This window comes from Panthera pardus, unplaced genomic scaffold (genome assembly GCF_024362965.1).
Source record: "Panthera pardus isolate Hobbes unplaced genomic scaffold, ASM2436296v1 HiC_scaffold_19, whole genome shotgun sequence".
In the NCBI taxonomy this organism is placed as follows: domain Eukaryota; kingdom Metazoa; phylum Chordata; class Mammalia; order Carnivora; family Felidae; genus Panthera; species Panthera pardus.
Window position 1 is genome coordinate 7,041,707 of NW_026526754.1, and position 22,611 is coordinate 7,064,317.

At 46.7% G+C, this 22,611-nt stretch overlaps 1 protein-coding gene and 1 long non-coding RNA gene across 4 annotated transcripts in view; one reads left to right on the plus strand and one right to left on the minus strand.

Moving 5' to 3' along the window:
• Positions 1-16,856, minus strand: part of LOC109270801 (uncharacterized) — a 43,255-nt gene extending 26,399 nt beyond the window's left edge. For both annotated transcript variants that reach the window (XR_008423533.1, XR_008423532.1), the window contains exons 1-2: positions 16,485-16,856; positions 161-337 (exon numbers count right to left, since the gene is read on the minus strand). This is a non-coding gene — a long non-coding RNA (uncharacterized LOC109270801). The remainder of the gene's footprint in view (positions 1-160; positions 338-16,484) is intronic.
• Positions 16,857-16,889: 33 nt separating this feature from the next.
• CBFB (core-binding factor subunit beta) overlaps positions 16,890-22,611 on the plus strand; it is a 55,689-nt gene continuing 49,967 nt past the window's right edge. The window contains exons 1-3 of one of the 2 annotated variants that reach the window (XM_019455668.2): positions 16,890-17,191; positions 17,407-17,493; positions 22,044-22,160. In XM_019455668.2, coding sequence (XP_019311213.1) covers positions 17,114-17,191; positions 17,407-17,493; positions 22,044-22,160 — 282 coding nt within the window. In that variant the 5' untranslated portion in view covers positions 16,890-17,113. The remainder of the gene's footprint in view (positions 17,192-17,406; positions 17,494-22,043; positions 22,161-22,611) is intronic. The other variant, XM_019455669.2, reaches the window with a different exon arrangement.

Below are 22,611 nucleotides of genomic sequence, written 5' to 3' on the forward strand. Positions count from 1 at the left end.
GAATTTCTCCATCTGTAAAATGCTTGAGTGAAGTAGAGAACATCTTGATTTGAGCCATCAGAGAGAGGGTGTGTTGCTGCCTGCTCCTTGTTGGGCCCAGCCTGCTGGGCTACATTCAGACAAAGGGAGCTGTGGCAAAGTTGCCTGGTTTGCAACATACCTGACTTTTTTCTTCATTATCTCAGGAGGGACCTCAGGATATCCATACTCCATCCTCGCTTGTCCATTGGTGTAGGTCTTGGTGCTACATCCAGACTCCTCACTCTGGCCTCTCCTGCAACTTGACCTGGGCATACCGCAGCCTGTCCCATAGGTTTTTTTGGTTCAGTTTAGTTTGCTGTTTGTTTTTTGGTGGTAAAATATACATAACATAATATTTACCATTTCAACCATATTTAAATGTCCAGTTTAATAGCATTAAGTACATTCATGTTGTTATGTAACCATCACACCATACATCTCCAGAACTTTTTCATCATCCCAAACTGAAACCCTGCATCCCTTAATTAACTGCCTATTTCCTCTCATTTCCAAACACTGGTACCCACTATTCTACTTTCCACCCTATGAATTTGACTATCTCAGGTACCTCATAGAAGTGGAGTCATACGATATTTGTCCTTTTGTGTCTGGCTTATTTCCCTTAGCATAATGTCTTCAAAATTCATCCATATTGTAGCATGTATCAGAATTTCATACCTTTTTAAACTGAATAATATTCCATTGTATGTAAATAACATATTTTGTTTATCCATTTATTTGTTGATGGACATTTGGATTGTTTCTACCTTTTGGCTATTGTGAATAATGCTGCTACGAACAATAGTGTAGCATCCCATAGGTTTTATGTCCCAAACTACAATGTTGATTAGACTCTATTCCTAAGGGTTCCTGAGTTGTCTCTGAGGCAACTAGAAGCTGCAGACCTGTGGGGTCAGGGCACTCATTCCTCCAGCATCTAAGCCCCCAAAACAAAGGGGTGGTTGGAAGAGGGGGACAAAGCCCCTTTCAAGCAGATTCATGTTCACAACAACCCTGTCATGGATTTTATTACCCTATATTATAGATGAGGCAACTGGGACACAAGGCATAAAAGGTCTTGCTCAAAGGTCATTACCTAGTTGTGGAAGAATGGAAATTTGATACAGCCTTGTCTGACTCACCCTGCCACTCTCTGGGAGGCATAACCAGCAGAACATCCCTGCCCCCCTCTAGCCAGGGGATAGTTAACCAAATAGCAGTTCAATGGGACCCTGAGTGAGGGGCTGGATGCTCAACCCCCTGGAAAGTGATCCTGGGTAACCTGTGCAGAAACTCAGCAGGGACCAGCTGGGCTTGATTCATCCCAGTGCCTACAGGATACCCTGACCTGGAGGTCCAAAGGTCTGACTGCAGGTCAGTCCAGGCCTGCTTGTGAGGGTCCCTCAGTTCCCTCCTCAGACTCTCACACATCTGGAGAAGGAACCTTCTCCAAAGAGCCACCTGCCCAGAGGCCGCTCCCTACCCCCACCCCCCAGGCTACTGTCTCCTAAATCAGTGGGAGTGAAGCTGAGGAGGAGCTAGGGTACAGTCAGGGCCCCACCAGACCACATCAGATGCCAGGATCATAAACGACTCCCAGGGAAACCCTAGGACCTTATCTCAGAATTTGAGCATGGAGGGATTCCAGTGGACAGCCTGGATGGTGGACTGGCCCCCTGCCTCCCACAGCCCCAGCCCCACACCCACCCTGTCCTCTTCCTGATGGAAGAGGGAGGCGGGGAGGGCTACCTACTGCTCTGTCTCCACCTCCGCTTCCCGGCTGCACTGAAGTCTCCGGTGGCCCACCCAAAGGCGTTCCTTAAGTCCCTGCCAGGCTCCACGGCGCTCCACTCCGCAGGGAGCGGTTCACAGAACTGACTAGATCTTGGTGAAGGCCCTAGGACACGTGAGTGGCTTTTCCCTGGGTTCATCGCTGTGTGCCAGGGGCGCCAAGAGGAAGGAGACGCACCGGTGTAAAGCCAGCTCTTGGAACAGCGTGGACACGCGTCTCCTGCCAGCCCCACGGCTCAGCTCAGGCTGAGCCTGACTCCCCAGCTCCAGAAGCGCAGCCCCTTGCTCTCCTCCGACACCCCGCCTGACCCCGCCCCGCGAAGCAGCAATTACTACCAAGGCGGCTGAGGGCCAATTAGTGCGGGAGACTCGGCGCGTCGGTGGTGCCCGCGCTGACCGCAGTCCCCGCAGCGCCGCCGCCGCCCTCCTTGCCCGGCAGAGAGCGTCAGCGGCCTGGGAGCCTCTGGGGACGCGCCGTCCGCCTCCCGCCAAAGGCAGTGAAGGATCAGTCGCCTGGCGCGGGGCCAGAGCCCGGGCGGACGCGAGGGCGCCGGGAGCTGAAACTCGCAGCCGCTGGGGGTGGGGGCGAGGGGAACCGGGCCTCTCTCCCAGTGAGGGCTCCTGCGCCCCTGACCGCCTGTGCCCAGGCGCCAGCCAGTAGTCGCCTGGCGGGCCGGCGGCAGGAGGCGCGGTCAGGCCGAGCCGCCCCAGTCTCAGGCAGGCGACACAAACGCTCTGGGCAGGGGCGGGCTCTTCCAAGCCCCTTGCGGTCTCATGGTCCTCCTGGCTTCTCGCTCTCCAAACAAAGCCCCGCCTGGGCTGGCCGCCCCCAGGGCAGTTTCCTGCTGGTGAACGTGGAGGCCTGCGCTGGCTGGTGCCCCGCTGGCAGGAAGGTGGGCAGGAGTTTGGGTGGGCAGTGCAGGGCCACAGGCTCATCGCCAATGGGCTTCCTCTCCTGGGTCCCTGCGGTGCACAACCTGACTGGCCACCTGTGGGCTTTGGGAGACCCAAGAGGTATCAATCCTGCCTTCCAGAAGCCCACAGGCTGCCAGGAGAGATACTCCAGGGGCCTAGCGAGAACCCCAAGCTAGTAGAAGCTCTGAGGTCCAGAGAGGCATCAGCTGAAGGAAAGAGGGGCTTGAAGAGGAGCAGTGGGGTCAGATGCCACCACTTCAAGGCTTCTCCTTCCCCAACTGACCCCTTCCCAGCCCAGCTGGACACACTGGAGCCGTCTCCTGAGGGACAAGGTAAGCCTATGCCCAAGACACACTACATGAGGCTGAAGTTTCTAGAAGAGAGGAAGCAGTTGGGGGGAGGGTTCAGGAAGAAGTTTCACAAATGGGGTTGACCAAAGAGATCTGCCACACAATTCTTCTGTTTCCCCCATCAGTGCCACAAGGGGCTGGGTTAGAGGTGCTGAGGTCCCTGACCAGTACTGGGTGCAGTGGCATGGGTTTCAGAGTGGCCTTTACTCTGTGCCCTCTGCCCCCACCCCTCTCATGTCTGGCCTTAGTAGGAAGGGGCTGGCAACCTGCTATGTGCCCCGAAGGGCCAGATTTCCTGTGAGTGAGAGGATATCACTCTTCTAAAGGAGTCAGAACTCTCCTTCTGGACTCTCCTTCCACATACCAAATTCATTGACTGTGTGGAGAGAGAGAGTGCCTGCGAGAAATTGGGTTATAGGGATTGAGGGAGGAAGGGATGCAGTGACAAAGACACCACCTTGAGTCCTTCATGAGATGAGGTGGAAGTATATTAAAGCATGAGGAGGGAAACAGAAGCAGATGAAAGAGACAGTGGAACAATCTGCCAAGAAAGTCAAGGGGTAGAGGGAAGAAACAGAAGCAGGTGGACACACACCCAGACAGGCAAATGGACCGAGAGCCAGGGCGGTGCTGAGGCTGTTCAGGCTGGAAAAGAGAAGTACCCGGGTACTCAGAAGATGGCAGTAAGCATGGATTTGTTTCTCATCCCCGTTGCCTGGCCACTGAGACCTTGGAGGGGGATGATAGAAAGGGTCAGCTGGAAAGGCTGTGAGAGCACGGTGGAGATGCTGACCTAACGTGGGTGAGGTGGTGAGTCAGAGAAGTCTTCTGGAGGAGCACGTGAAAGGACCAGTAGGAAAGAGTGGAAGGTCTGGAGGCAGAGAGGGAGGGGAAGCTACGTCAGCTAGAAGGCACAACAGGAGCAAAGGCCTGGAGATTGGAATTAGCCTGTTCCATCCTAGCAGCTCTGTGTACGTGTGGCCCATGCAGAAAGGCAGGGGAAGCAGGGCCCAGAGCTGGAACACCAGCCCTATAAGCCTGGGAGGGAGCATGGACTCTACCTTGAGGCACTGGGGAGCCATGGGAGGGACATGTCCTGGTTAGACTTATCTTCCAGAAAGATCTCTAAGATTACAAAGTACAGACAAACTGAAGGAAGAGAGAATAGAAGTGGGGACACCAGGGCAGGACAATGCAAAACTAGACAGTGAGTCCTTCGTGGAAGAGAGCAAGCAAGTTCATAAAGCTGATGGACAGGACTTGGTGACGGATGAGGAAAGAGGAGGTAGAAGTTGAGAGAGACTCCTAGATGTCCTATTGTTCCAAGGAGCTTTAGACAAAAGCAGGCCAGCTCTGACCCTTCCCCTCCTCTACCTACCAGATGGCCCCTGGGGCACTCTGGTTGAGAGCTCCCCCAGCCAACCCAGCCTGGGAACTCATCACTCCTCTCCAGGAGCCTGGAAGACCTCAGCCCCTACCTACTGGATCCAGGAAAAGTCCCAAGGGGGAGTCCTGTCCAGGATGGGGACACAAGCAAGGCCTAGTGTTGCTGGGGAAGCCCCTTTTCTCTCCCTTCCCTCCATGGAAAGCTAATCCAGACAGGACTTTAGCCTATTACCACTGACACCATAAAATCACAGTAACTCCATGGCTGCAAGGAGTTGGGTTTGAGCCTATTGGTCTGTGGGGCAAAATGGAAGGGGAGGAAGATCCATTTGAACCCCGAAAGAACTCAAGATCAGATGGTCTCACAGAGCAGAGTTCAGCATGCCTCTTTTAGGCTGAATTTGGAAGCTGGATATTCCTGTCTGGGCCTATTTTTCTGTGTGTGTCCTCAGGCAAGCCACTTGCCTCTCTGGGCCTGGTTCTCATCTGTGCATCTGGGAACAATCCCGGTAGGACACTACTCCAACCCCAGGCCCCTCCAGCTGTGGTCTAGGACTCATCCACTCCCAGCTCTTTCAGCCACAGACACTGGTGAAGAGCATGATGGTGACCTCAACAAGGAGCCACTGGGTGATCATTATGAATTTCCTACCATTAGGGAGTAAGAACGCTTTTGAGGGGGGCCTGAATGTGGAAGAAAAGCCTTTCAGGAAATTAGCACCAATGGCAGAAAAATTCATCAAAAGCTGGCAGAGACGTCTGTGGCTGATTCATGTTTCTTAACTAAGGAGCAGCTCTTCTGTCCTGGAGGAAGGACTGATATCCTCCAGGGCCTTCCAGAGACTCCAGATCCAAGACTCTAAAACTCTAGTTTTGTTGCTGGGCTTCTCAGGAGCACCACCAGGAGCACTACCATCAATTTGCTACCTCTGAAACATGGAATTCTGGAGTTCAGTGGTAGAAAAGGCCACTGGTGGGCAGGGATCTTGAGTTTTAATACAACTGTTTCCTCTGCTGTGTGACCTCAGACATTCATTTGGCCTCGCTGATCCTCCCTGCCAGAAGAAATCCTGACTGCCTGGCTTTTAGGTGACTAATTTATCTACAATACTCAGCACATCTGGGAAAAGAATAATTTTTTCAAAAAGTGAAGATGTAAACATACCCAAAAAACTCTTGGTAATGGAAATCTAATGTGAGAAACAGGGAAACAATCAGGAGCCCATTGTGCTGGGTGGTATAGGCCTCCCTCCCACATCACCCAGGTATGGTAGACAAAAGAGCTATTGCAGCATGCACCTCCAGGGGGCACCACTTACTTGGTTTACAGTGTGAATGAAAGCCAGGCTGGCACCTGAGTTCCAGCCCTGCCTCCTCTGGGCTTGCCACCTGTACATGTGCTTACAACACACGTGCCTCAGAGAAGGCTCTGACTGGGCGATTGCTTGGTCACCACCTAACCAAAGCATCCACATCGAGCAGTCTTTGGAGGCCAGTGGACTCCCCTCAGTCCATCCAAGGCTGTCTTTGGCTACCAGAGGTGGTCCTTCTCAGTCATTTGACGCTAAAAGCAGCAGCCCCCAGCGCCTCAGGGAATCCCTTCCAGGGCCACACACTGATTCTGTCATTGCCACCTTCCCTGGCTCACTACAAAAGAAGGCAAGCCAGAGGCAGTTATCCTCTGCTATAGAAGAGCATGCACTCCCAGCCTTGCTCTGCCAGCTTCCTTTTCATTTTCAGGCCCCTTCTCAGCTCATTTTATGGTATTTTGACTGGACCTTGAATGAACTCAAATTGTTATCCAGGGCATCCCTTGACTGCCAATATTTATAGTTGGATTTGTATCAAAGTACAGAGTTGTAAAAATCCTAGAATTTCAGAGCCAGATGGGACCTTTAAGATTGTCATAGCCACCATTCTTTGAGAGCTTGTAACTTTGTGCCAGACACTAACCAAGGTACCATCTGGTGTTTTTGCCTGCCCAATGCATCCATTCCTTTTCCTGCTATATTGCCCTGTTGACAGCAATTCAGTGTCCACAGTTCAGGTATGAACAGATAACCTAAACATGGCCTATTAAAGTCAACCCCAGATTTTTGTGGGAGTATCAGGAAAGGGCAGTCCTCACCACTGGGGGGTGGGGGAGGGTAAGTCAGCATGTGAATGAAGCTAAAACAGAAAAACAGAACCAAGAGACTGAGAGAGATAGAGAGACAGACAGACAGATTTCTGGTGTCAGTGCTTGAATACCTGGATCCAGCCATGCCTGAAGTCACTTACACATGCAGAGCTTTCAGTTAAATGAGCTAACACTTTCCCTTTTTTGTGTGAGCCAATTTTAATTGGGCTTCCATTACTTGAAACCAAAACAGGGGCGCCTGGGTGGCTCAGTCGGTTAAGCGGCTGACTTCAGCTCAGGTCATGATCTCGCGGCCCGTGAGGGCTGAGTTCGAGCCCCGTGTCGGGCTCTGTGCTGACAGCTCAGAGCCTGGAGCCTGTTTCAGATTCTGTGTCTCCCTCTCTCTGACCCTCCCCTGTTCATGCTCTGTCTCTCTGTGTCTCAAAATTAAATAAATGTAAAAAAAAAAAAAAAACTTAAAAAAAAAAAAAACACCAAAACAGTCCTGACAGATACAAGTAGATGTCTTTGTCCTCAATTTATAGATTTAAAAACTGAGGGTGGCACCTGGGTGCCTCAATCGGTTAAGCGCCTGACTCTTGATTTCGGCTCAGGTCACAATCCCAGGGTTGTGGGATCAAGACCCAAGCTGGGCTCTGTGCTTGGCATGGAGTCTGCTTAAGATTCTCTCTCTCTCTCTCTCTCTCTCTCTCTCTCTCTCTCTCTCTCTCATTCTCTAATTAAAAAACAAAAACAAAAAACTGAGGAACCACCTAGCTCTGGGATCTTAGAGAAGTCACTAAAATCCTCCAACATCAGGTTGCTCTAACAAAGAATAAAGGGACTGAATTTCTTCAACTTCAGGACACCTTTGCTCTTCTGAAATCTTTCTCTCCGGGTCTATCTAGCCATATGCTCTTAAATGAGATGGCCACTTGTTCTGAATCCCAATTTTCTGAGCTGCAAAATAGGACATTAATTCCTTCCCTCCTTACCTTGAAGGCACTTGGGAGAGTCCAATGAGAAAGTGTTTAGAAAATTACTTTTACTAAAGCAAATGTTATATAGTGTCCATATTTGATGGATGACAAATCTCAAGTCATACCAGACAACCATTCTCATCCCAAAGTGGCTCATGTCTCTTCCAAACAACTTTTAAAAGACTTTTTAAAAGAAAACTTAAGGAAGCACCTGCATGGCTCAGTCAGTGAAGCGTCCAACTTTGGCTCAGGTAATGATCTCATGGTTCGTGAATTCAAACCCCGCGTTGGGCTCTGGGCTGGCAGCTCAGAGCCTGCTTCAGATCCTCTCTCTCTCTCTCTCTCTCTGCCTCACCTCCCCCACTTCTCCCTCTTCTCTCTTTCAAAATATAAACATTTTTAAACTTTATTTATTTTGAGAAAGAGAGAGATGAGAGAGCACGAGTGGGGGAAGGGTAGAGAGAGAGGGAGAGAGATTCCCAAGCAGGCTCCAAACAGCACAGAGCCCAATGCAGGGCTCAAACCCACAAACCCTGAGATCATGACCTGAGCCAAAGTCAGATGCTTAACCGAGCCTCTCAGGTGCCCCAATAAATAAGCATTTTTTAAAAAATGAAACAAATAAAACTAAAAAAGGGGCACCAAGCTGCCTCAGTCAGTGGGGTATAAGTTTGAGCCCCTCATTGGGTGCAGAGATTACTTAAAAATAAAACCAATCAATCAATCAATAAAACTTAACAAGACCTTAAAACACTTTTATAAAGTGACTTCTCCACAGCATCTTATTGGCCAGAATCCAAGTCAGGCCAGATCCAAATATACTAAGGGAGATGGCACCGGGTGAAGCTCTCTTTCAAATAACTCTTAGTCACTGTCACAGATCAAGTTCTCTAGAAAGTTTCGCTTGCAAGGTATTTATTAAAAAGTGCCCTTGGGATTAAATGTATTGCTAGCAAGGCCCGTGGGTGGTTCAGTCGGTTAGGCATCTGATCCTTGATTTTGGCTGAGGTCAAGGTCTCATAGTCTGTGAGATTGAGCCCTGAGTTCAGTCTCCATGCTGGGCGTGGAGCCTGCTTAAGATTCTCTCTCTCGGGTGCCTGGCTGACTCAGTCTGTTGGCTCAGGTCATGATCTCACGAAAACCCCCGTCGGGCTCTGTGCTGGCAGGGTAGAGCCTGCTTGGAATTCTCTTTCCCTCTCTGCCCCTCTCTGACTTACTCTCATTCATGCACACTCTCTAGGTCTCTCTCAAAATAAATAAACACTAAAAAAAAAAAAAAAAAAAAAAAAGATTCTCTCTCTTCCTCTCCCTCTGCCCCTCCCCTCTCAAAAATAATTAACTAATTATTTATTTAAAAAACCCAAAATGTGTTGATGGGAGAGGAAAAAAGTAGAATTGGGTAGAGGGAGAAGTCAAGCTACACTGCAGCCCAACAACAGCTTGAGGTGACTCCACAGAGAGCCCTGGAGCTCATGTGGCCCATCAGGATTGCTCTGCTGGGCCTTTATACTCCCATCACCAGTTATTGTTTTTTTGTTGTTGCTGTTTGTTTGTTTGTTTGTTAAAGTTTATTTATTTTGAGGAAGGAAGGGGCAGAGAGAGGGGGAAAGAGAGAACCTCAAGCAGGCTCCACAATGTCAGCACAGAGGCCCACCAGGGACTTGATCCCATGACCCTGGGATCATGACCTGAGCTGACATCAAGTCAGACACTTAACTGACTGAGCCACCCAGGCACCCCTCCCATCTCCAGTCATTGGATGTAAGCTGCCCAGAAAGGAAGACTTGAAGGTAGCTCTCTATAGCTCAGGGAACCCCAGAAAGGGGTGAGAGCAATCCCAGCTGCTAGGTAGCAGACCTTCAGTGAAGAGGGATCTAGGTGGCTCATCTGTGTCCATCTCAATCACCAACACTACTTAAGCTTCAAGGCATCCTGGGAGCTCCCCTGGGGCAGAAGGAGCAAGCTTTCCTAGCATCAGGTGGGCTAGGGAAGCTACTAACTGTGGGGCACCTTTGAGGAGGCTAGGTCTGGTCTCCAGGTCAGGCATTGGTGTGGAGCAGTCATTCTCCCAGCAGTTCTCAGAGGCCTCTGAGCCCATGTTTAGTGAAAGAGCATGAATTTGCCTGGCTGAGAATGGGGAAAGAAGCAAGTTAGACAGCGGAGGTTAACCAGGGCTAGAACAGTCTGAAGCTGAGCTCCTTGCCTATTCACTCAGAAGTATCATCTAGAAGAAGAGAATTATTGTCTGCTTTATTAATTGCTCCGTTTGTGTTCCTAGAGGAAAGGCAGTCTGATGAGGAGGCTGTGGGCTAGTAATTCTGTCTGCCTACTTGCAAGACAAGTCAGGGAAACCCTGACTGTCAGGATGGTTTAGAGCTTGGGAAATTTGGGAAAGAACCCAAGAACAGTGCATGGTATCAAGGCATCATCAACATGGAGCAAAAAGGAGAGAAGGTAAAAGAGGATGCATTTGGATTCAAGAGTCAATAATGAGCCAGAAGTGAATGTTGAATTATTCAACCTCCTTTATTGATCCATTGATCTCTATCTGCAGGTCTTGGTTTATTCTTGGTTGGCATTTCCTGTGTCTGAGACACTGAGAAGAAAAATGGGGGGAGGAAGGATTTTTAAGACTCAGGAAGAGAGAAGAGGCAGTGCCAAAGAGAAATTTGACCAGCAACAAATATCAAGAATCTTAAAATACCCATACTTTTTGATATAGGGGTTCTGCTTCTGGATATTGACCCTAAAATCACTATCAAAAACATTAAGAAAAATCCTTAAGCACCACAATGTTCACAGAAGCCTATTTTATAACAGTAAATAATGGGAAACAACCTGAATAAATGCCCAACAATAGGAGATCAGCCAGGATGTCATTAGTTTTATATAATTACATGGGAAAATACTTATGCCATAGGTTAGGTAATAAAGGCCATTCAAAACTGTACCATAGAACATCATAACTATGTGCAGGGCACCTGGGTGGCTCAGTTGGTTTCGTTAGGTGTCTGACTCTTTTTTTTTTTAATGTTTATTTATTTTTGAGATAGAGAGAGATAGAGCATGAACGGAAGAGGGTCAGAGAGAGAGGGAGACACAGAATCCGAAGCAGGCTCCAGGCTCTGAGCTGTCAGCACAGAGCCCAACGTAGGGCTCGAACTCACAGACTGCGAGATCATGACCTGAGCTGGAGTTGGAAGCTCAACCGACTGAGCCACCCAGGAGCCCCAAGGTGTCCGACTCTTGATATGGGTTCAGGTCCTGATCTCGTCATGAGATCAAGGCTCGAGTTGGGCTCCGCACTGATTCTCTCTCTCCCTCTCTCTCTGCCCCTCCCCTGCTCACGCTCCCTGTCTCGCTCTCAAAATAAATAACTAAAAAAAAACCCAAAAAAACCAGCATAGTTATGTGAAGAAACACAGCTGGAGAAAGGCCAAAGAAAATATACTTAAATGCATGTTTAATTATTAAAAAAATTAAAAAAAAATTTTTTTTTTTGAGAGAGAGAGGCAGACAGACAGAACATGAGCAGGGGACGGGCAGAGAGAGAGGGAGACACAGAATCTGAAGCAGGCTCCAGGCTCTGAGCTGTCAGCACAGAGCTCGATGCAGGGCTCGAACTTGAGAACCGTGAGATCATGACCTGAGCCGAAGTCGGACGCTTAACTGACTGAGCCACCCAGGCACCCTACTGTATATTTAATTATAATTAAATTACTGTTTTGAGGTGGTAAGACTATCTTCTTTTCCTATATTCCTATATTTCCTCAGTTTTCTACAAAAAATATGCACGAGTTTTAAATAATTAAAAAAATGTAAGGGTGAGGCAAAAGACACTCATATGAAGACTGCACAGTAGTAAAACGAACACAAATTAGTGGGGAGCCAAATCCTCCCAGGATGCTACTATGTCCTAGGTGTACTGGCCATCTCCTTGATGCATCATCGTATGGCCCAAATGATAGAGTAAGGGACACTGTGGAGTGGTCTATGGAGGACAATCAAAGGCCCCTGAACTTATATTCAAAGAAAAAATGTGAGTTATTGCAGCAGAGAAAGGGGAGGAAGTCATGCTAGATAGAGGGTATATACAGTAAAAGCAAAGGCACTGAGGCATGTGGGAAATGTAACAGGTCAGTATGGCTGGATTGCCACATACCACAGGGAGAAATGATGAGAGATGGGATTGGAAAGGAAAGGGAGTCATGAATGCTGGGCTGACAGTCCTTGCCTCTCTGCCATAGGCAAATGAGAGACTTGAGGGAGGGGCTCGGGGGAGGGGTGGTGCGGTTAGAGCTCACCACTGCCATTCTCTAGTCCCCTAGTCTCCTCTGTTTCCCATCACCCGCCAGAAACTTGGGAGAGCAGGGGAGGAGAAGGGGAGCAGTCCCAAACAGCCCTCCAAGACTGGTCAGCTAGGCCTCCTGACCCCAGCCTGGCCCTCTTCCCAGTACACAAGGCTCGGTCCCCATCCTCAGGCACCCAGACAAACCCCTACGCCTCCCATGACAAAGAGGCTCCTTAGGCCCGGGCAAGATTTGCAAACGTCAAACTTGTAATTATAAGGATGAAATCATCTGGTTCCTTTTAAGCAAACGGGTTTATTGATCCCAACACTGAAGAAATGCTATTCTGGGGAAACTTACTCCTCTCAGTTTTCCTCTCCCAGTGGGATGGCTGAGCTGGTGGGGGAGGGTGGCAGGGGAGCTAAGAAGGGGAAGAACCTCCTGGGAGGGGAAATTCTTAAGGACCTAGGGGAGAGTTTTATGGTGTACTTAAATTATATCTCAAAAAAAAATTCTTTAGGGCCCAGAAAACTGCCTCAATTAGGCAGATGACACACTCACCCCAGACTTAGGCACATCTCCATCCCCAGACTAGAAGCTAGGTAGAGCTGGGGCTTTAGGAACTGTGCCAACCATTAATTTCCCTTCTCTCTCACCCCCATCAAGTCTCATTTGTGACTCCAGATCCTATTTGTTTCAAGATGGCACAATATTTCCCTAGTAACTGAAGGGAAACTGTTTCCTTAGAAAAAAATACACTAGAGGCTCAGGGGTGTGGGAAGACCCCACCCTCTCTTTGAGGAGACGCAGATGTGGGGAGCTGCTGACACCATACCTAGATAAAGCCATACTTTCTGCTGGACTTAGGGAGAAAGGATGTCTAGGCCTTGACCTTCCAAGCCAAGGAAAGACAAACAATTGGGCTCAGGGGCAGGAATGTAAAACCATCAAGGGCAAGGAACTGATTCTGCCATAAGGCCCATGATAGGATTCCTTCATTCTACCTGTTGGGGACCCTTTGGAGCATGGCAGGGTGCTTGAGAAGGAAGGGCCTTGGCCGCAACTCTGCATGAGCTGGCAGTTCAGCTAGAGAGACAAGCAGAGCTTTTGGCATCTTCACCAGCAGATGCCTTAGGCTGGAATAGTTAAGAGCACAGACCTGGGATTGCCAGCACCCCTCTGCCCCCTCCCCCCCGTGCCTCAGTTTTTCTTCATCTGTAGAATAGAGTCAATAATACCAAACTTGCAGGATTATAGTAAGGAGTAAATGAAGATGATATACCCCAATGCCATTTTGTTATCTCTGATGGGTCAAGGTCTTGTCATTGTCCTGTGGTCACTTATTTACATTTTCAGACTTTCTATTTCTTCATCTGTCAGATTGGGACAAGAAGACTTGTCTTGGAAAGTGGTTCTCTGAATGAACTTTGAGATAAGGGACATAAAAACACCTAGCTCACAGCTTCGCAGTTGGGTCGAACAATTGAGGGTTCCCATCCCCTGCTCAGTGTTACTATGCATTTTCTGTCCACCCATTCAAGATTGGTCAGGGAGTCCTATAGGAGCAGCTGCTCCAGGAAGACAGGGAAGAAGAGGCCCTAGGCTGGCTGAATCCTCAGGAAAGGAAGACTCCAAGCAGCAGGGCTTCAGAGAGAATTCAGCTAGGTTTGGGGAGTGGGAAGGGTGTTTCTAGGCAAAGAACAGATACACACAGTCCACAGTTGGATCCTATTAGAGCTGGTTCTTAGCAAACATCTCCATGGGGTAGTGCCTGGACCAATCCATACCGAGCTGGACAGAAACACAGAGTTAAACATACCTAAATTTCACATGGGTGAAATTTGCCTTTATTAATTTCCTTTAATGTAACTTTTTTAAATAAGTGAAAATTTTTTTCACAAGAAAAAAAGGCATACAGAGGTCAGCCGAGGAGATGGCCTCCTTCAGCCTGCGGCTTGTTTCCCAGGCGTCCTGGCTGGTTGGATGCCAGACAATGCCGAGTGGGTTATCCTGTGGCCTGGAGTTGCCAAAGGCTGTCTGTGGTGCTGCTGTTCTGGATCTGCCTCGCAGGCTTTCTCATCCCTTTCCCTCAAGACATCACTCCCTACCCCCATGAGGCTGACAATTTGTGTACTCTGTCCTGCTCTGTACTCCCACCCTCCGCCAAGATCAGCTGTAGGTCTATGAGCCCTACCTGGACCCATTGTGGAGTAAGAGTGCTGCCTTGTGGATCATTCTTTAGAGACAGAAATGGAAAGTTTTATACTAAAGTATACCTAAATGACTATGATGGCGCTGAATGGTGCAACATGGGATATACTCTTTTCCTACCGTAGAGGCTGACCCCCAAAACTCTGCTCCCCTGACCACTGGCCTTCAGACAGTCCTGTTGACTGGTACCAAAGTCATCGTTTGCCTCTCATTTAGACAATGGCTGCATTGTCCTAGCGTCCGAAGGTCTTTGCTGGACTGGAAAGACTTAAAGCAGAGGTGGCAGATGGATGAAAGCTTCTGTTTCTTGTGGCTTAATTCTACTTCTACCTTGGTGCCTTGGAGTGGATGCTGCCTCAACCACCTCTCAACATAAGATGCAGATGTTTTAAGGCTGGTTTTGTCTACACTTTTCCTATGATGATTTGGAGCTCCCCCTCCAGTTTCACCAGAACCTTTAGGCAGCAAAATAAAAATGGCAACCTTGGGGCACCTGGGTGGCTCAGTTGGTTAAGTGTCTGACTCTTGATTTCAGCTCAGGTCATGATCTCATGGTTTGTGAGATTAAGCCCCTGAGTCAGCCTCTGCGCTGACAGCAAGGAGCCTGCTTGGAGTTCTCTCTCTGCCCCTCCCGAGCTCTCTCTTTCTTTCCCTTTCAAAACAATAAACATTTTTAAAAATGGCATCTTTTGCCAGCTGTAGCTGATACAAACTGCTCAGTAGGCCCACAATGCACTTTCACTCCTTCCTTTTGGAGAAACTGCTCTTCCCTTCTTTCAACTCATCAGGGTCTATCTGAAGCTGCCCATTCCAGGCCTCTAACAGTCCTGATGGGAAAGCCCGTGTAATAAGCTGACCAATGTCATCATGTCAGCCTGGACATGGTGATTTGGTAGAGGGGAGAGTATGTGACTCAGACTGGGCCAAAGTCCTTCCCAGAAATATGACTTAGAAATGGAGAAGTAGCTGCTCCCATCCTTTGCCAGGAAATGAATGGCATTGAAGAGAGCATGAGAAAGTTAAACAGTGACAAGAAATGGAGAAATAGAAAAGAAAAAGAGACTATCTATCCCTCTCTTTGATTTATTTACTTAAAATAAAACGGTCCCTTTGTACCTTTAAGTTTACTTGAATTGGGTTTTTGTCACTTGCAACTGAAAGAGACTTGAGGGAAGAATCTGAGATAGATGGAGGCCCATCTGTATCTATACCCTTTCTATTTGTGCACACTCATATATTCACACAGGTTTGCTGTGGGCCAGGGAAGCATGCCCTTGGAAAGAGTTGATTCTATGTTTGCTATTCAGAAAGTGTGTTTGTTAAAACCACTAACCTACAGGTTCCACTCTACTGAAAACTCCCTTCCTGACCTTGGGAAATTGATTAATCTCTGGACCTCAGTTAGGGTGACCTACCTACCATCCTTGTTTGCCAGGGACAGAGTGGTTTCCTAGGACATGGAACTTTCATTGTTAAAACCAGGATCGTGTCTGGAAAAGCTGGACAGTTGGTTACCCTAGCTCACTTCCATATCTGTAAAACTGAGATTAAACTAGACAGGGTTAGGAAATTCTGCCCCACCCTGCATTCAGGTCTACATTGCCAATTGCCCTCAACACTTATTCTTGCAAGTTTTAAATTTGCAATATGGCCAGCTACTATCAATCAGAGTTGGCACCTATTTGCCATCTTTTTTTTCCCTTTATTTATTTTGAGAGAGAGAGAGAGAGAGAGAGAGAGAGAGAGAGAGAATCCCAAGCAGGTTCCAGGCTGACAGCTTGAAGCCCAAACTCACCAACTTTAAGATGGTTACCTGAGCAGAAATCAAGAGTCGGACGCTTAACTGACTGAGCCACTCAGGCACCCTGTATTTGCAATCTCTGCACTGAATTTTTGGCTAGCTGGAATTTTAAGGATCAGAATTTATCGAGGACCAACTCTGAGTCAGGCTCTGCCATAAATCCCATGTAAGACTCTCTCCAGCTTGGGCTAAATAACTTGCCTATAACTTGTGAATCTTTTTTAGGGCTTGACTGCACATTTGCGTAAATATATGGGCTGGCCTTAGGTTATATAATTCAACTTTTCTTCTTTAGAAACTTAAATTTACTGGGTGCTCATTATGTGTTAGACCTACATAAAGACTCTCAACGCCAACACTGAGAGCTTGTGAGTGTCTGCATTTTGCGAACAGGCAAACTGAGGCTTAGCATCCAGTGCTTGTGTAAGGTTTGTGTAAGCAGTGGAGTGAAATCCCAGCTAAGGCCTGACTCCCACCAGCTCAGACCTTTCCACCATGATGCGGATTCAGCGAGATTCTCTGCTTTGTTTCCACCTTTAATCTTTGATAGGCACAGCCTACACCCCTCCCTGTCGGTTTTTCGGACACAAAGTCCCCAAGGACTTAAGTTTCCTCACTCACGTTCAGGTGACAATCTGGGGTCACTCCAAGCAGCTGAGAAGCCCCAAAGTTTCATACAGTCGACAGAAAGGAACCGCGCGAGCGGCTCCCTCTCTCCAAGGTCCGGGCAGATGTCCGCAGAGCAGTTCCACACAGAGGAAACCGCGGGCCCGCAAGGGTGAGAAGGCCGCACCTCTGGCTCGCTGCAGTCCAGCCGCCCCGCAAGCGGGTGGGCGGCGCATGCGCGGCTCCGGTCGCAGAGTTGTGAATGGTGCGTTTTGTTTGCCGGAGTTTGGGGCGGGCGGGCGCACGAGGAGGAGGGGTGGGGCCGACCGGGGCGGGGCGGACGGGCGGGCTTGCGAGGTGGGCGGCGAGAGGAAGTGGCGGCGGCGGCGGCCAGGGGCGGCGAGTGCTGGGTCGGCGCGGGCGGTAGGCAACGGCTAAGGCGGCGGCGGCGTGGGCTGGGCTCGAGCAGGCGGCGGCACCTCAGACTCCCGGGAGCTGGAGCCCACGCGGGCGGGCGCCTGAAACAAAGGGAAGCGAGAGTCAGGGCGCCGCGGGTGGGCGGTCAGTCGGTCAGCGCGGAGCCGGCCAGCGGGTGCCGCGCAAGTCCGGAGCCCGGCCGGCCGGCGCGGCCTCAGGGCGGGAAGATGCCGCGCGTCGTGCCTGACCAGAGAAGCAAGTTCGAGAACGAGGAGTTCTTCAGGAAGCTGAGCCGCGAATGCGAGGTGAGGCAGACAGGCGGCGCGGAGGCCGCGGCGCGCCCCGAGTGGGCCCGGGCAGAGAAAAGTTTGGGTGGCGCGCCCGCAGAGGGGCAATCTCGCCCGGGCAGCCGCCTGCCCGCAGACTCTGCTTGTCCTTATCTGCGCCGCGCGGGGCGGGCGGGCGCGTAGGCGGCGGTCGCGGATTTGGCTCCTGATTTCGGGTCGTCTCTGCCTTGCAGATTAAGTACACGGGCTTCAGGGACCGGCCCCACGAGGAGCGCCAGGCGCGCTTCCAGAACGCCTGCCGCGACGGCCGCTCGGAAATCGTAAGTCGGCGGGGCAAGGGAACGGGGGGCTCAGGGCGCGGGGACCGAGGCGCGCGCGGGTCACTTGTTGCGCGGGGGCCGCCGCGGCCCAGGCCGGTTCCGGACGGCGCCGCGGACGCCGCGGCTCCCGGAACTGAGCGGGCGCCGTCTCACTTCCTACTCGGGATTCAAAATGAGAAACAAGACACTGGCGGGCCGCGTCCTCGCGGGGAGACGCTTCCCTGTGGCCCTCTGCGGGTCGGTTATGTTTCCCAGGCACGACTCGACAGTTTGCCGCGTGTGGAACTCACACCGGAGCCCAACTGTACAAGGAAAGCTCATTGTACAGGCTGTGACACTGATAAAGGGTTTGGCGTGTTTGTACGGAAGAAAACACCCATTCGGAAAAAGAATTCGGCTTCATTCAAAGATCTGATTCCTGGACGATAGTTTGTTTCTAAGACGCGGGATTTGTTGGTAAATCTGTAGGTGAAGCTGTTTCACTCCCATTATAGCTTACAATAAATCTTTATGCCAGTTATCTATTGTCTTAGTAGAGGGGGAAAAGCCCTAAAGAATGAGCCATCTTAGAATGAATGTTAAGCCTCGGGAGAATCAGAAAGAAACCATTGTCTTTCTTCAAACCTGAAAAACATACCCTGTTTAGTGCTGGAGTTCCCAAAGAATTGCATGGATTTGCGAAACTCACAGTTGATTTGAGGCCATGTTTTAGGTGGTAGATTTAGTGCTTCGCGTCCACCAAACCTTCAAGTGTCTCATGTTTTGGGTTGTCCTATTGGAGGTGCTAATGAGGAGGCAGTGAAGAAGCCAAAGAGTAAGTAGGAAGAAGCTAAAAAAAAGAGATCGATAATTAATTTAAAAAATTAAAAAGTTGAAATACTGTGTAATGGAATCCAGTTATCTACTCTGAACTGGACCCATTTGCATTTGCAGAGACTTGAAGCCAGGGTGCAGTTTGAATTCGGGTTAACAATAGGAAGACATGTTGAAACATTAACTTCTCCCCTCTCCTTTAGACGATATACTTTATTGAGATACAATTCACATGCCATGAAATTCACCATTTTCATCACCTAAATCAACTTTGTTTTTAAAGAATATTTAAAATGAATATTTTGCTATTTAAAATGAAGGCTTTTTCGAATTCTGTTACAGGTAATGTGAAAGGTACTGGCTAAATTTATTAGGAGCTCTAGAATATTTGGTCATTAGTGAATGTTATGAAAGAAAATCTCTAGCTTTTAGCCCACTTCCAAGTTTCTTGAGTAGTTATAATAATTATGTGATTAAAATGCCTAAGACATATTTTCGGTTTTGGCACTGAGTAGTAGAAGAATCATTCATTAGTTGGTGCGGTGATTGTATCATCCTTTGTCTGGGTTTCCTTTTGCAAAAGGTGGATGGTATACCTAACCAGTGGATTTCCTGGAGTTAATTGATGTAAGTGTGAAAGATAAGGCACAAAGTACTGTCATGATTTTTTAGAGCTGAGGGTTTTTTTTTTTTTGGAAACCTAGTGAAGCATAGCTATTAGGGTGTTTTCTGTCATATCAGAGACTTTGCTGTATTTAATTATGAATTGGGAGTATAATTTAACCCACAGTATATCTGAATTGCTGTATTGTAGTATTATAAATAGTTGCTTGTATTTACCATATATTTCTTCCAGGGATAAATCAGACAAACATTCTAGGCCTTCTTCTCTTCCAAATATCTGGTCTGCAAATTTTAATAAGTTCTTAATATCTGACAAGTATTAAAAGTTAAAGGGTAGATTGAATTCCGTATAAGATGTACACTTAAGGTAACATGCATGTCTTAATTCATTGAATAATGTAACTATTTGTATTTGGGAAGGAATTTCACATTCCCCCTCTGTATAGTACCCCCCTCCCCCCCGGCCTTAATTCAGTATTCTCCACGTTTAAGTAATGAGGTCCCTAGCTCCTAGAGGGTGGAGACCACATTAATTCTGTGGTGTATGCATTAATATACTCCCCCCTAAACAGGTACTTGGCACAATGCCTTTTGTATCATAGGTACTTGATTAATTGAATTTAGAGGTTACCTAATATAATGTCTAAAATTTATTTTTTTTACTTAGGAAATGTGTGGCTTTTATTTATTTGGTTGTGGAAAGTAGGTGTGGAAAAGGCATTATTTTGCCTGTGTTTTGACAGCAGCTATGTATAGTATATAGGCATAGTTTCCAAAACTATTACCAACCTTCCCTCTCCTCTTATTCTTTTAATTTTGAACATCTCCTTAGTGTGTCACTGAAGTTAATGAATTTATTTTGTATTTAGATAGATGTGATTATAACTATAAAACTTACTAGACTCCATATCATAGCATGAATAAAAATGATTATGGGTGAGGGGTAGAATCTGTTGGGTAAAGTCTGATTTATTCCTGGTAAGTTCTTATTGTGGTAAGAGTGTTGGAGAAGTCTTCAACGCCAATGATTAATAAAAGAGAAGAATACTTAGGACAGGTATGGTGACTACTCTGACAGCAGTAAAAATTATATTTTTAATCCTGATGATGGCAGGATAAAGGTATGTTGGATCAACACAAGGGGTGTTATTTTCTAATTTGTGAAATCTGTAAAATAATCGCCGGGACAACCTGGAAATCTTATATATAGTCACTGATAACATTGTAGCATTTTTATGTTTTTGAACCAATTTTCCCAGTTATGTGTGCATAGATATTCCATTAAAAAAGAGTTCTGTGGTCAAATAAATTCGTGAAATGCTATTCTAGAATGATCTGTTTTTTACCACTTCTCTCTGAAAGAGGGATCTTGATGAGATAATGGGCATGAAGTGATGAAGCAGGAAATCTCTTCTGAGGTTGGTCTTCAGACAGGAGGTGAGGTAATAAGATCTGTAGACTGTCTTTACTTAGCACTGAGCTGATTTGGGGTACACTGCGGGTGGAAGGATTTGTTTACTAGGTGAATACTAAAGAAACACGCCTGGGGATTTGGACACAAGGCATTCATTGATGGGCTGCATCGCTTATCTGCCTGCCACCACTCCACTCTGAGAATTTATTATCTGAGGCTGAAAAAGTTAGCTCTCTTATCCGGTTCCAAATGATTTCTCTTAGGTTATTTAGTAAATACTTAAATAGCATTTACTTGGTACTATTGTAAGTATTTTACAAATATTAATTACTGGAGAAACCGAGGTACAGCTAAGTCACTTACTTCAGCCTAGGCAGTTTGCCTTCTAGAGTCTGCTTTTCTTTTGAACCCTAGGTTCGTTTCACTCCATTTGATTGTTTTTTTAAACTTGGTTTTATTAATGGGGGAAGATTTTTATTTTAAGGTTAATGTTGTAATATTGTTGTTTGTTCAGTCCCTATTCACATAAAATATTTGCCACAAGAAAGAGTATCCAGATGATTAGGGAAATACTATCAAAAATATCTGCAGAGGTTTAGTAATTATGTTGACAGTTGTACCTGAAGTACCAATAATAGAAATAGGGAATAAATTTTTACCTCTAAAGAATCTAAGCTTTAAATTCTCAGGGGTACTAGCAGGTAGCTGACTCAGCCAGTGGCTTTAAACAAATTACCCCAGATGTGAACCCCTTGCTTTTTCAGATGAAGATTCCTTGATGGGAAACACAAAGTATGTTGTAGAACTTTAATTAGTAAAATAAAACAAAAACGTTCTCTCGTTTCAACAAAGAAAGAAGAGTTTACATTGAGATGATTAAAAATGTTTGGTTTTTTTTCAAAATGTTTTTTACTTATTTCTTTCTCTCTGAATTTCCCTTGGGAAGAGGGACACCGTTATTTCCATTTTTTACTTGGAGGAAACATAAATCGCTTAGGGGCTACACAGAATACTTTATTGAAATGGTTTTAGATTGTTCCATATGTTAAACCATGCATCCAAATCTTATTATAAATATTAGATGAATGCTCGTTTGTATAGTCATATCCAGTTCTCCTAAAATTAAATTTTAGAAAATGCATATTTTTTAAATCACCTAAGGTTGTAGCCAGATGAGAAGTTCATCACATCATATGCTAATGTATTTATCCGAAGAGACAGTCGCGAGCATTTTTAACCTGAGCTTTAAAGCATAGTGTTTCATTGAGCAAGGGAAATCAAGAGAAATTAAAATGTCTCCATTTATACAACTTTAAATTGTGGTATGCTTTAAAATTCAAAATGTTTAGATCTTCAGTGTTTTTCACATTTAAAAATAGAAGTTTTTAAATTCAAGGAGATGGCTTCTGGTTAGACATTAGCAATGCAAGATCCTAACGTCAGCAAAAAATGACCTGAAAGAAAGTATTGATTCCATGTCTGATTTTATATTTAAGCAGCCAATGGCAAATGTCCTCAAAATGGAATCAGATGTTTGTAACTTAATACTTAAGAAAAATGATGAGTGTGTGTTTTTTACTTTTAAGTATTCTCGGTGCTGCCTGGCTTAAGACAGAAACTGATGTAAAAATAAATGACTGCCTGCATAATTTATGTAATGTCCTGCTCCTGATCCTGTTTGTATTGATTTTTCTAAAAGGCTTTTGTGGCCACAGGAACCAATCTATCTCTCCAGTTTTTTCCGGCCAGCTGGCAGGGAGAACAACGACAGACACCTAGCCGGGAGTATGTGGACTTAGAAAGAGAAGCAGGCAAGGTAGGAAACATTTCTTTGCAATTTGAAATACTGTGGATTGTTGTATTAGAGATTATCGGAAGATTTACAGTTTAATGAAGAGATCACAGGTGTGATTATATAGGCATATGGTTAGATTTGTTTTCATGTTATAAGAATGTAGTACAATTTTAAAAATTGCTGTCAAATTTTTTATGTGATTTTATAACTAATTTCATGTACATGATATTCATCATAGAAACTTCTAGCCCTTAAAGATGAGTAGTGTGCTTTCTTACGTGTAACATATAACACTTAATTCCTTTAAAAGTGTTAACAGGAATTTTTTGTTTTACTAACCTAGGTGACTACCATGCTATAAAAAAATAAAAAGAAGAGAAAAATGGGAAAAGCCATAAAATGTAATAATATTTAGAAATACCTCATGGGTAACTTTCTACTTCTGTTACTACTTCAAGTTTAATTTTGATAA